The 16358-nt window shown below is 40.6% G+C and overlaps 1 protein-coding gene and 1 pseudogene across 1 annotated transcript in view; one reads left to right on the plus strand and one right to left on the minus strand.

The window, feature by feature from the left end:
• Sacm1l (SAC1 like phosphatidylinositide phosphatase) overlaps positions 1 to 16348 on the minus strand; it is a 59271-nt gene extending 42923 nt beyond the window's left edge. Inside the window, exons 1-2 of the mRNA XM_087905119.1 lie at positions 16191 to 16348; positions 263 to 360 (exon numbers count right to left, since the gene is read on the minus strand). Coding sequence (XP_087761245.1) covers positions 263 to 360; positions 16191 to 16222 — 130 coding nt within the window. The 5' untranslated portion in view covers positions 16223 to 16348. The remainder of the gene's footprint in view (positions 1 to 262; positions 361 to 16190) is intronic.
• LOC125393745 (RNA-binding motif protein, X-linked 2-like) lies at positions 5751 to 6867 on the plus strand (annotated as a pseudogene).
• Positions 16349 to 16358: the final 10 nt, after the last annotated feature.

Raw genomic sequence — 16358 nt, forward strand, 5'->3', positions numbered from 1 at the left:
CAGCACCCGGGAGGTAAAGGCAGCTATGTAGATCCAGACGGCTGGGTCACCCTAGGCTATATAAAGAGCTCTAGAACAGCCTGAATTACACAGCAAAACCCTTACTCAGAAAACACCTATCCCCAAATTAACTGAGGTAGCAAAAATTAAGTTTTCTAATAAGAAGGCACTCAAAGAGGCTCATAATGATGCATCCCTGAGAGTCTTAATTTACTGCAATCTCATACTGAATATTTCTGGGAATCTCTGAAACTAAACATACCTGCAAGGGTGACCTCTGTGGACACTCGGTCAATGGTGAGTACATCATCTGCTCCATCATCACAAGCTTCCACATAAAATTTTTCAGGTGTGATATGCCTAAGAAGAAATTGACAAGCATAAATATGTCAAATAAAGGCATGACATAAAAGGTTATGACAGCCAGGCGGTGGTGGTGCATGCCTTTAATTCCAGCACTTGGAGACAGAGGCAGATAGATCTCTGAGTTTGAGACCAGCATGGTCTACAGAGCCAGTTCCAGGACACCTATGGCTGTTAAACAGAAAATCCCTGTTTCTTGAAAAAAAAAAGAAACAAAACAAAAATTATTACAACCAGGTTTTCATGCAGTATAAATCGCTACTTCTAAATAGATGGCACTGCTAAGTTCATTATCCTTATGAATTTATTGCAATTTTTCCATTTGTGTATTTAATGCTATAAGATTTTAATTTGCTATAAAGCCATCAATTAGAATCACTTAAGAAAAGAATAATCTTCTCTAACGTATTAATTCAGCATCATGGGAAAGGTACTACAGCATAACAGCACAAGGTACAGAGCCAGACCATGTGCTGTAGGACCATACACAAAAATTCGTCTTTTTCTGTTCATAATTCCATTACGATAAGGGAATCACTGCATGTACATCATGAATTAAATGAGCCAGTTTTGGGGACTTAGGGCTTACTAAACCTACAGTAAATTAAGATGTTGTATTAAGAGCTGGGGATACAGTTCAGTGGACAAGTATTTGTCTTGTATGTGTAAGGCCCCAAGTTTGATCACCAGGACTAAATTATTTAAATATATAACTAAAACAGATTAGTGCTAGCTAAAATGTTACATTTTTTTAAATAAATTAAACATTTGCTTTATGTATACCTTCCCGGAAAAAAAAAAAACCTTCATTTCATAAAAAAGACAACAATAAAAGAGAACCCACTATGATACATAACTTTGTACCCAAAGTCTAACAAACAAACAAAACAAAACAAAAACAGTTGGTTCTTCAAGAGATCAACTTGATAGATCCACCAACTCAGCACAGTTAAGGGCTAACTCTGGAAATATAAACCTTACCTCACAAAGTCAGTCTGCGGCCACCATAGGCAGAGTCCCCGCCCTACCCAGTCTTTATTATTGGTTCTCCAGACTTCAGGTTTGTGTGTGATAGCAATCTCAGCCTTTTCCTCCTCTTCCCTCCCATAACTCTGCTACACTTTGTCTATGAAAAATCTTACACAGCCATCTACTGACATTAATTTTCTATTTACCTAGTAAGTTATCTAGTGTTACAGAGATGTGTCTCATAGCAGAATATACTCTATACTTACTATTTCTGACTGTCAGTTTTCTGAGAAATAGCCAATCCTTGATTTTTCAAATACAACTAACATCTATTTGTGGGTTATTAGTAACTGAACTGTTAATATTAGACTAAGTTCTTTCATTTTAATAAGTATTCTAAGAGAATGAATATCAAGCAAAATACTATACAATGAAGAAAACAAATCTGTTTCAAATGTCAGTATTTAGAGCTTTGTTCCCTTTTACCACCAGACCTATTTCACTGAATGGACACATCACCATTTCTTCATTCCCTTTTGATAGGTATCTGGACTGGTTTTTGGCTTTGGGATATTAGTAATGAAGGTGCCATGAACAACCCTGAACAAACATTCAGTCAATGTGTTCCTATCTACTGAGTAACTATCCAGAGTGCCATGGTCAGACCCAACCAGGACAGTACATGTGTGTTTAACTTGTGCTGAAGAAGGAGAAAAATGAAGATTGTGTGCACAAGAAAACTTTCTGGGTATATTCTGTACCTTAACCCAAGCAGTGATGATATAAAAATCTCAACATTTACCAAATTGTATATTTTAAATATGTGCCATTGGCTACATGAACTAAATGTCAATATTTAATGAATATTTTTAATAAAGAAATTTTAAAAAGAAGTACTAAAGCAAAACAAGACTTTGTGGTAGTTTGAACATAACTGGCCCCCATAACCTCATAGGAAGTGGCACTACTAGGAGGTGTGGCCTAGTTGAAGTGGGTGTGGCCTTATTAGAAGGGGTGTGTCATTTGTTGGGTAGGTTCTAAGGACTCCTTTGCTCAATCTTCACTCAGTGTGACACTCAGGTCACCTTCCTGTTGCCTTCTGATCAAGACATAGCCAGTGCCATGTCTGCCTGCACACTGCCACGCTCTTGCCATGATGACAGTGGACTGCACCTCTGAACCGGTAAGCTGCTGCCTCAATTAAATGTTTTCCTTTACAAGAGTTGCTGTGGTCATGGTGTCTCTTCACAGCACTTCTCTTCACAGCCACAGAAATCCTAACTAAGACTGGGACTGGCATGGTGGAAGGAGAGAATCACCTCTCACAAGCTGTCCTTTGGCCTTCATATGCTCACCATGGCATGCATGTACACTCACACAATCAATTAATGTTTTAAAAAATTAACCGCTTAAAAATTCTGTTTATTTATAAAGCTATGAATATATGAAAAGTAAAAGGTTCCTAACCCTAATAACATAGCATGGAAATGGCTTTAGTAAACAGGTGTAAACAGAAACTGCGCTTTAATTTCCCAGCCATCCAGACCAGAATAATCACACAGAAACTATATTACTAACAACACTGTGTTTGGCCTATGACTCAGGTGTATTTCTAGATAGCTCTTACATCTGAACCCATTCCTACTAGTCTATGTATTGTCACATGGCCATGGCGTTACCTCATTTTCTACATGTCCTGTTTCCTCAGCAGCTAGCTGGCATCTATTTGACTCCACCTATTCTCTCTATATATCTCTGTTCAGATTTCCCGCCTGGCTTTACTCTGCTAAGCCACTGGCCGAAACAGCTTTATTTATCAACCAATAAAAGCAACACATATACAGAAGGACATCCAACATCATCTCCCCTTTGCTAATTAAAAAGATATTTAACTTTAACATAATAAAATTACATATATAAAAGTAAGAATCATAGTTATAATATTTAGTCTATTTGTATTAGGCAAAAATTAAAGAAAATATTATATCATTTATCTTATCTTTATGAGTTTAAAGTTTCGTATCTAATTTATCTTTTATCATAACTAAGTAAAACTATAACTATCTAAACTTCAACTCCATCAAAGACCCCAGAAGAATATAATACTACCTAAATAAACAGGAAGTATACTGCAAGCAACTTCCAAAGTTTTAGAAATGACAGAGACATCTTGTTGCCTAGACAGTCACCAAAAGTTCTTTCGTAACGTTGGGACATTCATCTTCAGCCTACAGGCCCATAATACGTGGCAGACTTTTCAGCGAAGCAGGAAGTTTAAAGATCCATTCTGGGAAGTTGGGTGGTCAGTTGTGGCAGGAAGCCACGGTGGCAGCAGCTCATCCATGTGGTAGGGCTGCACAGCAGGCAGGTAGTTAGACCGAGCCATGGGGGCACGGGCTGGCAGGAAGCTGCCAAGTCATGGGTTGCTGGAGGGGTAGCTCAGCTTCAGAGGGCAGGAGGAGGGGGGGCAGTGGTGTGGGTTCAGGCCATGTGGGTGCCAAATTGTAGTAGTATCAAAGAGTTCCACAACAGCCCAGAATGGAGTATAGCAAGTTCATTATTTGGGGATAAACTCACAGTAAGGGTAGCAATCCACAGTCTTCTGTGTGCACTGGGCTGGAAGATGGAAACTGAATCCAGGAGGAAAAAGTGGCCATGCACGCTTTGCTTTTCGTCTGCACCTATAGTACATGAGACCACACCCAAAGTGGGCCGGTATTTTAATGGCTATTGGCTGAAGGAGTTCCCACAACAGTCAGGAGACGTGGATAATACTCTGCTACTCTGGCAGCCATCTTTACAACTAAAAGTTTGAACAGTTAATCCACAAAAATGAGATGAACAAATAACAGCTTTATGGAAAATTATTTATAGAAGTAACTGTGGTAGGCAGAATTCTAAAAAGTTACCCTAACTCTTATTTCCTAATTATGTAGGCACTGTCCTAAAGAAGGAATTAAATTTACTTATAGACTGTTCTTAAAAGAAGATAAACGGTGGTGGTTGACAAAGACCTTTAATCCTAGCAACTAAGAGGCAGGGGGATTTCTCACAGAAAAATCGTGTCTCAAAAAACCAAAAATAAAAAATAAAAATAAAAGAGGGAAGCAAGTCTCAGATGGTAGGGTTAGACCCAATATGATCTTGTTAGTCAGAAAAGTGGCAGAGAGGAAAGAGAGTTTCATCCTGAAAATGTTTAACCAGCTACTGATGGATCCAAAGGCACAGGGCTAGAGTACAAGGACAGGGGAGGGGCCTTTAGGAGCTAAGACCACTCTCAGCTGACAGCCTGAAGAAAATGATGACATCTGCTCCTCTACCACAAGTAGCAAGACAAGACTGACCAATATAAATGAATTTGGAAATGAATTCTTCCTTTAGCCTTTAGTCCTGAACACAGTTCTGTTAAAGATAATATGCTAGGTTTGCTTTCTACTGTTGTGATAAAACAACATATCCAAAAGCAACTTAGAGAGGAAATCAAGGCAGGAGCCTAGAGGTAGGAACTAAAAAGAGACACCATGGAGGAATGCTACTTACTGGCTTGCTCAGCCTGCTTCATATACTACTCAGGACCACCTGCCCGGGGGCGGGGGGGGGGGGGGGGGCTAGCGCAGACCACAGTAGACTGGGTCTCCCACATCAATTATTAATCAATAAATGCCCCACAGGCTTACCTACAAGAAATTCTGATGGAAGCATTTTCTGAATTGAATTTCCACCTTCCCAATGACTCTAGCTTGTAGGGGTACTAAAGAGTTCCACAATAGCTCAGAATAGAGTATAACAAAGGTTTATTTATTTGGGGACAAAATTCACAGTAAGAGTAGTGTGATCCACAGTTCTCCGTGTGTGCTGAAAGCTGGGAACCAAATTCAGCAGAAAAAAGGAGTCATGCACGCTTTTCATCTGCATTTATACTACCTCCTCAGACCATGCCCAAAATGGGCCGGTATCAAAAGGCTATTGGCTGAAAGAATTTCCACAACACCAGCTTCTGTCAATTTGACAACAAAACAAAACAAAACAAAACAAAACAAAAACAAAACAAAACAAAAAAACTAACCAAGATATTTGTAGCGTATAGTAATTTGACAGCAATAGGACACCAATACCATTTCCAACAGAACCAAGTAACATTCACCTTAACTCTTGGCCAGAATGTGCCCACAAGTAGACAGATGAAGGTTAGGAAACCTCTCCCTGGGACACTACAAATATGTTAAGTATTGTTAAAGCACAGTCTCTTACACTCACTGTTGATGGTAAGTTCTTTAAATTTTTATCTAAGCACACCTTCCTTTAAATAAGCAAAGGTGCTGGGGGAACAAGATAGTTTGACTTTCTAATTGCCAGCTCAGAAACTCTCACTTGCTGCTCTGGCTGTCTTGAGCAAAGAAAAAGAAAAAAAAAAAAAAGGAAAAAAAAAAGAAGAAAAGGGGAGAGGGGGTGGGGGAGGAAAGACAGACAGACAGAAAGAAAGAAGGAAGGAAAGATAGACAAAAAAAAGAAAGAGAGCGTCACCCGGAAGCTGATGGCTTGAGCGAGGAGCACAAAGGCGCAAATATGAATCCCTTAACCAAGGTGAAGCTGATCAACGAACTGAACGAGCGAGAGGTTCAGTTCGGGGTGGCAGAAAAGGTGTCTTGGCACTAGGAATACAAGGACAGCGCCTGGATCTTTCTTGGAGGGCTTCCTTACGAACTGACAGAAGGAGACATCATCTGTGTGTTCTCACAATATGGGGAGATTGTCAACATTAATCTTGTGAGAGACAAGAAGACTGGGAAATCCAAAGGATTCTGTTTCCTGTGCTACGAAGATCAGAGAAGCACAATTTTAATGGAATTAAGATCAAAGGAAGAACTATCCGTGTGGACCATGTGTCAAACTACCGGGCTCCTCAGGAATCAGAAGATGTGGATGATGTGACCAGAGAGCTGCAGGAGAAGGGCTGTGGGGCTAATACACCTCCGTCAAGTTCTCCTGAGGTCTCTGAAGATGAAGATGTCAAACCCACAAAAAAGCACAAAAAAGACAAAAAGGAGGAAAGAAAGAAAAGAAAGAAAAAGAGAAGACTGAAAGCAGGGAACTAGCAGAAGCGCCATCCCGCTCTTTGTCCTCCAGCAGCAAGACAGCAAAGGAAAAGGATGACCATACCCCAAAGAAGCACAGCAGCAAGAACTCAGAGAAAGCCCAGAAGTCTGACTCCAGAGAGGGGAAGAAGAACCAACCAGGCTCCCCTGATGTCAGGAGTTCCTTCCATGGTAGAGCAGAGGATCCCGAGTGGGAGCCAAAGAAAGAGAAGCCCAAGCATGAGCATAAGTCCTCAGCAGGAGGGAGGGAGAAGAAAAGAGCAGAAATAAGGACAGAGGGAGGAGCTCAGATGCTTATTCCAGCAGGCATGGCGGGCATTCTGAAGGGCGGAGTCACAGAAGCAGAAGTAGGAGTCCAGATAAGTCCCATAGGCATAAAAAGCATAGGCACTCCTGGGAGCGGGAGCCCTTCCACGCCACTGACCGTAGGCATTACTGAAGCTTGTGCCAACAAAATTCTGAATTTTGTTGTATAAATATCAAATTCTCTTTGTTGTTGATATTTCTCTATATAAAGTTTTGGGGACTGAATTCTTTCAATCCCTTACATGGCAGACTTGTTCAGAAGGCTTTAGTTTCAATAGCTAGATATTTGAAAAACTACACCAACACTATCCATTGTCCCTGGAAAATAGTTGGCACTGACCAGAGTATGTGGCTAAAATTTGGTTTACAGACTTGTCCCTTAAACCCATAGACCTCTGATTTGCAACTGCTAGCAAAGGCAAACAAGGCGATGCTGCGTTCTAGTCTTCATGTTAGATATTTAGAGCCCAGCACTGTAGGCCCTTACCAGACGGCAGGCACTACTGCAGAGAGCTGCAGCTTCTGAGATCTGGACAGCTTAATGTGGATGTGATAGAATTCCTAAGACCAGTCAGTTTCCTCCCCATTACATCTCTTTTCTGTTTGCAGGGATGGAACCCAGGGTTTGTACATGCTAGAGAAGTGCTCTATTAGAGTCAGCTATTTCCCAGTTCTCTTTGTTTTTAGTTTTTGATGGTTACATTATCTCTTTATGCATTTTTTCTTTGTAACTTATTTATTTGTATTGAGATAAATACATACAAAATAAAATTAACCATTTTAAGCAAAAAGAAAGAAAGAAAGAAAGAAAGAAAGAAAGAAAGAAAGAAAGACAGACAGACAGACAGACACTGACCATTTTGAACACTCCGTGGGCATTTCAGGGAAGCTACAGAAGGTCTAAAAGTGCTTGCTCTAGCTACCGAGAGTGCGGCACCAGCCATGCTGAGGGCAGTACTTCTTCAGTAACTAGCAGAGGGCTGCTGTTGTGACCCATGTAAAGTGGATAGTGGCAGAACAGGTGTGAACAGAGATAAGGTCTGTGGTTGGCACAAATGACCCTTCTCTGGCTCTACAAGTAGGTTGGTTGTTGGAGTCACTTGGTGAGATGAATAAGAAACACCTCACCCTACTGTGCTGCCCTACTGCTGCCAACATTAGGCACCCCCAAATTGTACCAAGTGGCATTTCTTATCATTAGTAATACAGCAATGATTATGCAATATAATCTCAGAGATCAGATGATAGATTAAGGCAGAGTTCTAGCACAAAAGCCCTTGGTCTTAACTCTTACAGAGATGCTGCTAGAACTTAAGTTGCAGATTCTGCCCTACCACTATTCTGGTAATGCGATTAAAATGCTCTCTCTTATTTCTTCCACATTTATAAACAAAACACATTTCTCAGGTTTTGAACACAAAATCTACCTGGTTTAAATCAAGTAAGGTCGGAGCTAGTTTGATGGCACACGCATTTAATCCCAGCATCAGAAAGCAGTGCCAGGAGGATCTCTGTGAGTTTGAGGCCAGCCTGATCTACATATTGAGTGACAGACCAGCCAGAGTCTGTCTCAAAATTAAAATTAGAATTCTGGTATTGAAAACTTATACTAATTTGTATGGAAGAAAGCGTGGACACAACAAAACTGGAGGATGAACAGTAATGTATTCCATATGAGAGGAAGGTACGTTTCAGCGCTATAATTTCTTTCACTGGTGTTGGATTTTCATCAGGCGAAATTTATCAATATAAGTTTGCTTAATTAAAAATGGTATTCTAGGCTTGGATTAAAAACATGAACAATGATGTCACTAACTGATATTTCTAAGGGCAGTAACTATGACTTGGGATCCTGCTGGTCACAGAAGCACCGCGTCATTTGCTCTTCCTGTGCCCTTTCCCTCTGCTCATTCCCCACCACTCATTAACCGGCCTTAACTCTGATCTGAAATATAGCTGCTTTATATAGCAAATTTTGTTTCTTAGGCATCATTTCAAAAGCTGATGAGATTTTTTAAATCAAGTACTTATAGTCAAAAATAAACAAGTAAATATTCTGTGATGCAACTGTTGCTGGTGTGTACGGCTTTACTGCCGTTGGCTTCCACATCCTCACCAGTGGCCACGCTCTGTAGACAAAGGCACTGGCTTTAGCCCACTGATGTTTTCACTGGCTTAGTGACAGAGTAGACAATTTTAAACATCATTTTCTTTTATCCTAGCCAAAAAAATGTTACTAGTAGTATAACAATGGTCATTTAATACATATTCTCAGAAATTAAACTGTGGATTAAGGTAGACTTCTAGGACACCTAGGGCAAAGCTGACAGTGGGCTTCAGGTCTCACACTACTCTTCAGGCCTACTCGGTTTTTCCCCTTCTTTCTTTTCTCTTCCCTTTCCTTCCTCTACCGATCTCCCTACTTTTTGGTGCCCTAATTTCTAACAGGTCAAATTTTAAAACTGATTTAAGAAGAGCATAATATGTTCTCTGATGAGAAATTTAATTTTAACAAGTATCATGGAAGCCACGTTCTGCCAGGAAGTTTTCAGACTTGACGCATAAACAGGTTACACTGCACTCTCAACTAACAAATGCACAGCATAGACTTCATGGTAACTAAAATAAAGAACCTATCAGGTTTGCAGCTCACATGTATCCCAAGATAGCTACACATGTGACCCAACAAAACAAGACAATAAACTTAACTTACACTGGAATTTTTTTCCAGCAATAACTGGGGGGGGGGGGGGAGAACAACACAAAACCTTAGCCAGGCGGTGGTGGCTCACTCCTTTAATCCCAGCACTCAAGAGGCAGATGCAGGTGAATCTCTGTGAGTTCCTGGTCTACAAAGAAGTTCCAGGACAGTCAGAACTGCAAATTTCTGTCTCTGAGGGGGGTAAAAGTGTTGACAACGTCCTCGTGAAATCAGAACCCTCGTGCTTTCCTAGTAGTAGGATAGAATGATGTAGCCAATGTCAAGTCTTTCAAAAATTACAATTGTTACATAAGCTAACAATTCCCCCCAAACACCTCCCCCCTTTTTATTTATTTTTTCTTTTTTGGAGACAGAGTCTCACTATGGAGCCCTGGTTTCCTAGAACTTGCTATGTAGACCAAGCTTACCTCTAACTCATAAAGCTATCTGCCTCTACCTCACCAGTGTTGGGATTAAAGGCATGGCTACAATGCCTTGAAGAATTCTACTTTTGTGTGTGTATTAAAAATAACTGAGAGAAGTATTTAAACGAGATTATTTGCTATACCCACATTTAAAATCGCATAAGTCACAACACCAAAAAATACAGAAGCAATCTAAATGTCCATCATGGGATAAATAGAATGTGGTATGTTGTAGACATGCACTGTTGACATTTTTTATTTGCTGTTGGTATTTTGAGAGTCTCAGTGTGAATAAACAGCTGGGGCTGGTCTTGAACTACTAATGTGTCTGTTTCCTCATTCAAAGAGCTTGGATTACAAGCACAGACATAACGGGCATAGTGTGTAATGTTCTGGTCAACTATGGATTATATGTACATAGTAGATACCCTATGGGCAATAGGCTATGTCATTTGGTTTGGTAAGACGCACATTCTAATGTTCATGAATGATGAAACTTGTATGAGGATGTATTTCATAGAATGTGTTCCCATTGCATAGCAGTATAAGACTATTGATTAGTGGTATGCTAGTCAGTCTTACAAAGAAAATTCTGACACATGCTAGGAGAAGGTAGAACTTTGAAGCATTATAGGAAAGAAAGAAACCAGTCACAAAGAGAGAAGTACTGAGTCTACTTAAATGAGGCACCTGGAATGACCAGTCAAATCCACAGGAACAGGAGCAGGAGAACGGTAGTTGCCAGGTATGGAAAGGAATGGAGAATACAGAGTCATTTAATGGGCACAGAGCTGTAGTTTTGCAAGATGAAAAGAATTCTTGACATGAACTGTAGCAGTGGTGTACAGCAATGTAAAAACACTTAATGCCATGAAATTGAATACATATAGTTAAGGGGGTACACTTTTGAAGTATATCACAATTAAAAACTACTATTTGCCTAGAAACATTGACTGCTGTCATAAAACTGTAGCAATACACCTCCTTTGAAACCTTAAAAGAATTAAGGTCTTAAAATGTCTATTGTATCTCTGGTTGGAAAAACAAAAATAATATTTTACTGTTTTATTAGGAAAAAGAACTAAAGACATAAAGAAAGGTCCTCTGGGCCTGGTACACCATATACTGAAAGTGATTACTTAACAACCTCCCTTTGGGTTCCATCAGTATCACCTCAGTCTTTCTTTGGATGCCTCTCCTTACTGCATAGGTTCACCAGAGGCCCAATACAACTCCCAAACCAGTTGGTGTCTCTAGGAAGCTAATTCATTTCAATTCCAACTTCTTCTAAAATCCCTGATCCTATCTACTTCCTATATACCTTAAAACTTACTCACTAACAATAAGACTCCTCCAAACCAGATCTTAACTCTTCAAGCCCACTATGGTAGCCAGTATAGTAGTGCACCAGTAATCCTAGCACCTCTGAGATAGAAGCAGAATGATGAGGAAGGAATTCAAGTAATCCCTGAGTTCAAAACCAATCTGGGCTCAAGAGACCCTTTCTCAAACAGGATTCTCTATTATGAACTTCTAAAGCCTCCTCTGGACACAAACCTTTATCATCTGCGCCTAATTTCATAAAGAAAACTACAACTGAGCCACACCCTTCCCTCCATGCAAAGCTGTGTGAATACGCTGAGTGTAACACTGTACATATATATGTTCACTGCAGTGAGCTTGGATGGCATCTGCTCTCTGGGCTTCATCACATTTCTCTTAACGCATAGCTGTGAGAATGTTTAAGAAAGGTGACTTCCTGAGGAAATAGTATTTCTTTCTTTCTCCTAAAGGTATGGATACTTCTTTTCAAAAGATTTTTGTTTTATTATTATTCAGATGTGTGTGTGTGTGTGTGTGTGTGTGTGTGTGTGAGAGAGAGAGAGAGAGAGAGAGAGAGAGAGAGAGAGAGAGAGAGAGAGAATATGAGAATGAAGGTGCCAATGGAGCAGTTTTGAATTCCTTGGAACTGGAGATAAAGGCAGTTGTAAACCACCTTATGGGGGTGATGGGAAAGAACTCAGGTCCTCTGCAAAAACAGCAAGTGCTCTTAACCACTGAACCATCTCTCCAGGTCAGGGTATTTTTTTCAGAAGCAAACTACCACCTGCTTCAGTATCTAACAAATATGTCCAGCATGTGAACTATATATGGCTGAGAACAGCTATGAAAGCAATCTGATACACAATCCTAAACTTACCTAGCATATTTTTTGTTTAAAAGCAATTGGGCAGGGTATATGTGGAATGCTTTTATTTATGTATTTGCAGCTTAACAGCATGGTTCTCAACAGTGTATGCTGTAGATGATAAAGTCATTTTACAATGTCAAAATGATGTGGGACTCCCTTTTGTATGCTGTGAATATGTTTTACTACTATTGGCTAATAAAGAAGCTGTTGGGCCAATGGCTTAGCAGAATATAGCCAGGCTGGAAGAGATATATAGAGAGAGAGTAGGCAGAGTCAAGAGACACAATGTAGCTGCCAAAGGAGAAAGTCTCCAGCCAAAACCTCACCTGGTGTGCCACAGTCTCTTGGTGATACACAGATTAATAGAAGTGGGTTAGTTCAAGATGTAAGAGCTAGTTAGAAATATTCCTGAATCATTGGTCAAACAGTGTTGAATTAATATAATTTCTGTGTGATTATTCGAGTCTGAATGGCCAGGAAATGAATGAGAAGGCTCTGCCTACAAAAAGCTAGATACACCTAAAAGTATTCTCTGCCCTAGGTTTTATGTCGACTGACATTTAAAGAGAAGAAGGGTGGTGCAGGGTGGCTTTAATATTATCCAATAATGCATTTTTCTATTTTTGCAATTTCAGATTTACTGTGTCTGACATTATTCATGCTTATGTGAGAAGCCTAAAAAGTTAGGCATGTTGACCAATATCTATAATCATAGCACTAGGAATGGTGAAGCAGGACAATCATGAATTCAAAGCCAGCCTGGGCTATATAGTAGGACTCTCTTTTAAAACAACACCCAGGCAGTGGTGGTACATCCTTTTAATCCCAACACTTGGGAGGCAGAGACAAGCAGATCTCAGTGAGTTTAAGACCTACAGAGTGAGCTACAGGACAGTCAGGACTGTTACACAGAGAAACCCTGCCTCAGAAAACCAAAAAGAAAAAAAAAAAAAAAAAAACAGATTCTGTTTTCTATATGAAAAACACACATGCACATGTCAACTATTTTCTCTTACCAGGAACTCAGTTTTACACCTGGCTATCCACAGACTAAAGAGAACAATCTGATAAGGAAGAGTCATTTGAATAAAGCAATGTAATGGAAAGATCACTGAACTCTTGGCCAACTGTGCTTCAAGGTTAACTCTGCCACAGCTTAGTGCTTGACCTATATGACCAGGACACCATGTGACAGTCTTCAATAAGAGCAAACTATACGTCAGCCTGTGACTTCGCAGAGGCACTGACAATGATATACAGGAAAGGACTTAAGTCTCTGCTGCTTCAGAAGAACACATGCCAAATTATCCCAGACTCTGCTCTTCTTGAAGTAGTTTATACTGGATAAGTTCATTTGCTCTGGAGATTTGTGGAATAGATGATCCTCAAAGGTTCATGATAAGCATTGAAAAGAATTAGAGAAGAAATCAACATTAAGGTATTGATCATGGTTTAGATATATTCAACCTTGTTGGATAAACAAAATATAAGTAACTATTATATCTCACATGACAAACAAAGTGGCTCAAATAGTACTTTGGATTGGTCATTCTATCTTTCAGTCCTCTTGTCTATGAAAGAGTAAACAGAATGTGTAAATCATATGGATATTTGGTGCCCAAACCCTGTGACAATAAATCCTCACTTTTGGCTTGAAAAATAATAAAGACGCTCAAGGAAAGGAAACCAGATTCTCAGAGGAGGTTATCTAGGAGATACTTTGAGTAGTTTATCTACAAACTTTTCAACATTATGAAGTATAAACATTCCTATTTTCAGAAAAAAAGTTATTCACAGAGGCTGAATAATGCGCCCAGGATGCAAAGCTAGTAGAGCATTTAAGCAGTTAATTATCCATTGTCTGTTCTGATTAAGCCACCTGAGATCTCCCTTCTTCACTACAAATGTGGCTGACCAGCATGGAGACAGGAGGGATGAAAAAAGATCAAAACAAACCCAACATGAGCCAGGCTGTGGTGGCACATGTCTTTAATCTCAGCACTGGGGAGGCAGAGGTACGTGGAGCTCTGTGAGTTTGAGGCCAGCCTGGTCTATGGAGCTAGTTCCAGGACAGGCACCAAAGCTACACAGAGAAACCCTGTCTCAAAAAACAAAACCACCCAACACGAAGATAGAAGAGGAGTAGCAAACTTTAGCATGACTTACAGGAAATAAAGTTAAGAGATTATAAAGAAATTAGAATTCAGATGGGTAAGAAATGTGGGCTTGATCTTGTAGGTCAATAAAATGGAAGTGAAAATTGTAAGCTGGGAATTAGAAGATGAACAAAATCTATCTGGAACGCAGATATGTTTAACAAGGCAGAGATGGACTGAAGAAAATGTATGACAATACATTATTATTTAATATTCAAACACTTCAACATTTAGTTAAGTTATATACCAGTAGTATATCTATACTAAGTAACTTTTCATAGGGCTTTGCAGGCATTTTTAAAAAGTGGCTACTATGGCCTACCAATTCTTAGATAGGTCAGCAACTAATTCAACCTACAAATACCTCGAAAACAGAATATTCTTGTTCAAGGGCCATATTTAAAAGTTTAAATAGGAGGGTCAAAGAAGGGGTGAAACAGATTCTAAATCACAAACCCTTTGCCCAAGAAAAACTTGCAATGAAGTTCTATCTTCACATTTATAGAAACATTCAAAGCCTAAAGAATGATAGTGACTTCCATATAGTCCCAAATTCAGTTTCCACTTCAATACAATACATAACTCAAAATCATAGTTTCTACTTCAATGCAAAACCATCGTTCCCACCACTAAATAATAAATTTTCCTTCTCTTTCATGTATACAGAGGATGTCTGCCTGTATTAAGGTCTGAACTGGTGAGACTTGGTGCCTGGGCAACTCAAAAATCATTCTCCTAATTCTCAAGTTATCCATCTCAGTCCTTAGCTGCAGGGAAAGGCAACAACATCCTGTAACCTAAAGCGGAGCTGCTTCAAGCTTAAACACACCTGAGACCTAGTATGGGATCATATTCAGCCCTTCAACTATCAGGTGGACAATAACCTAATTTGCCAGTAACGTACATGCGACTCCGGCCCAACATAGACCAAATACACTTTGCTTCAACTGTCACCAGTGAGGTGATTGCTCACTGTGCCACGGAGAAATAGTTAAAAGAAGAAATGTGGAGGGGGGTGTGCAGCTGGGGTTTTCAAAGAGAACTGTAGTAAGTGGAATAGGGACAAAGGGTAAAATAAAGAACCAATTATCACCTCTTTTTAAAACACACAAGGCGTTGAATAGATGGCCTCCCTCCTAATTCTGTACATTTAACTTTATACTGAACTTTTCAGTTACTCATAAGCAGCACCCAAACTACATTCGTTTCTCTGCAAACAAATTAGAATGCCAATGTCTAAGTTAACAGGATATTCTAATTTAGCTTTCCAAAAGTTGTATTTGTATCTGCTACTAAAGGCATTCCCAGACTATGGTCCGTGACTTTCAAACAATTTCGAGGTAAATACTTAAAGTGATTAGGGTGAAAATATTCGCCCAATAAAGAGTGCAGGTGCAGAGAGTAACAGCATGAGAAATACCTCCTTTAACACACACACACATACACACACAGGGCGAGCCAAAGAGCTTATGTCTATTTTTGCAACTCTAAACAACCAGAGGCTAGATCTCAAAACCTCAAGCACCTAGCTTTGCTAAAAAGTCAGTTTTACTGTGCCAAACTAGAGGCAAGCCTCTAGCTGTCAACGCAGACTGTTAAGCACAGTAAATTCGTCTGACCCTTCGGACGACTCACTGAATTTCTACTACACCCTAAGAAGGATTCGTCCTAGAGACTCCCAGGCCCGGAAAGTCAGAAACCAAGGGAAAAGTCTGCTCCGGCGATGGACGCCAAAGCACTCCAGGAGGTCCAGTCAATAAGGCCTCTCCGAGCAGCCACACGGGGAAGTCTACCGCAGCCTCCCCTAGAGCTGCGGGCTCGGGTTCGGCTCACCACAAGTAGGCCCAGCGGCGGGACACCGGGCCTACGCTGCGGCCGTGCCGGACGAAGAAAGCCGAGCCCACTCGCCTGGCCAGTGCTGGCCTCGGCGCCCGCTCGCCCCCCAGCCCTTTCCTGTCAGCGCCCGCAGCCCACCGGACTCACAGCTTCAGCTGCTCGTAGGCCGCCGCCGCCATCGTGCACCAGCGCCTCCTTCCTCTTCTCTCCACCCGCAGCGGGGCCCGACACCACCTCGGCTACGGATACGGCGCGGCCGCTCTCTAGGTGCGGTAGCCCAAGGAGCCTCGGCCTGGTCCCACCCCCTCCCGGGAC

This window comes from Myodes glareolus, chromosome 4 (assembly GCF_982192425.1).
Source record: "Myodes glareolus chromosome 4, mMyoGla1.1, whole genome shotgun sequence".
Lineage (NCBI taxonomy): Eukaryota > Metazoa > Chordata > Mammalia > Rodentia > Cricetidae > Myodes > Myodes glareolus.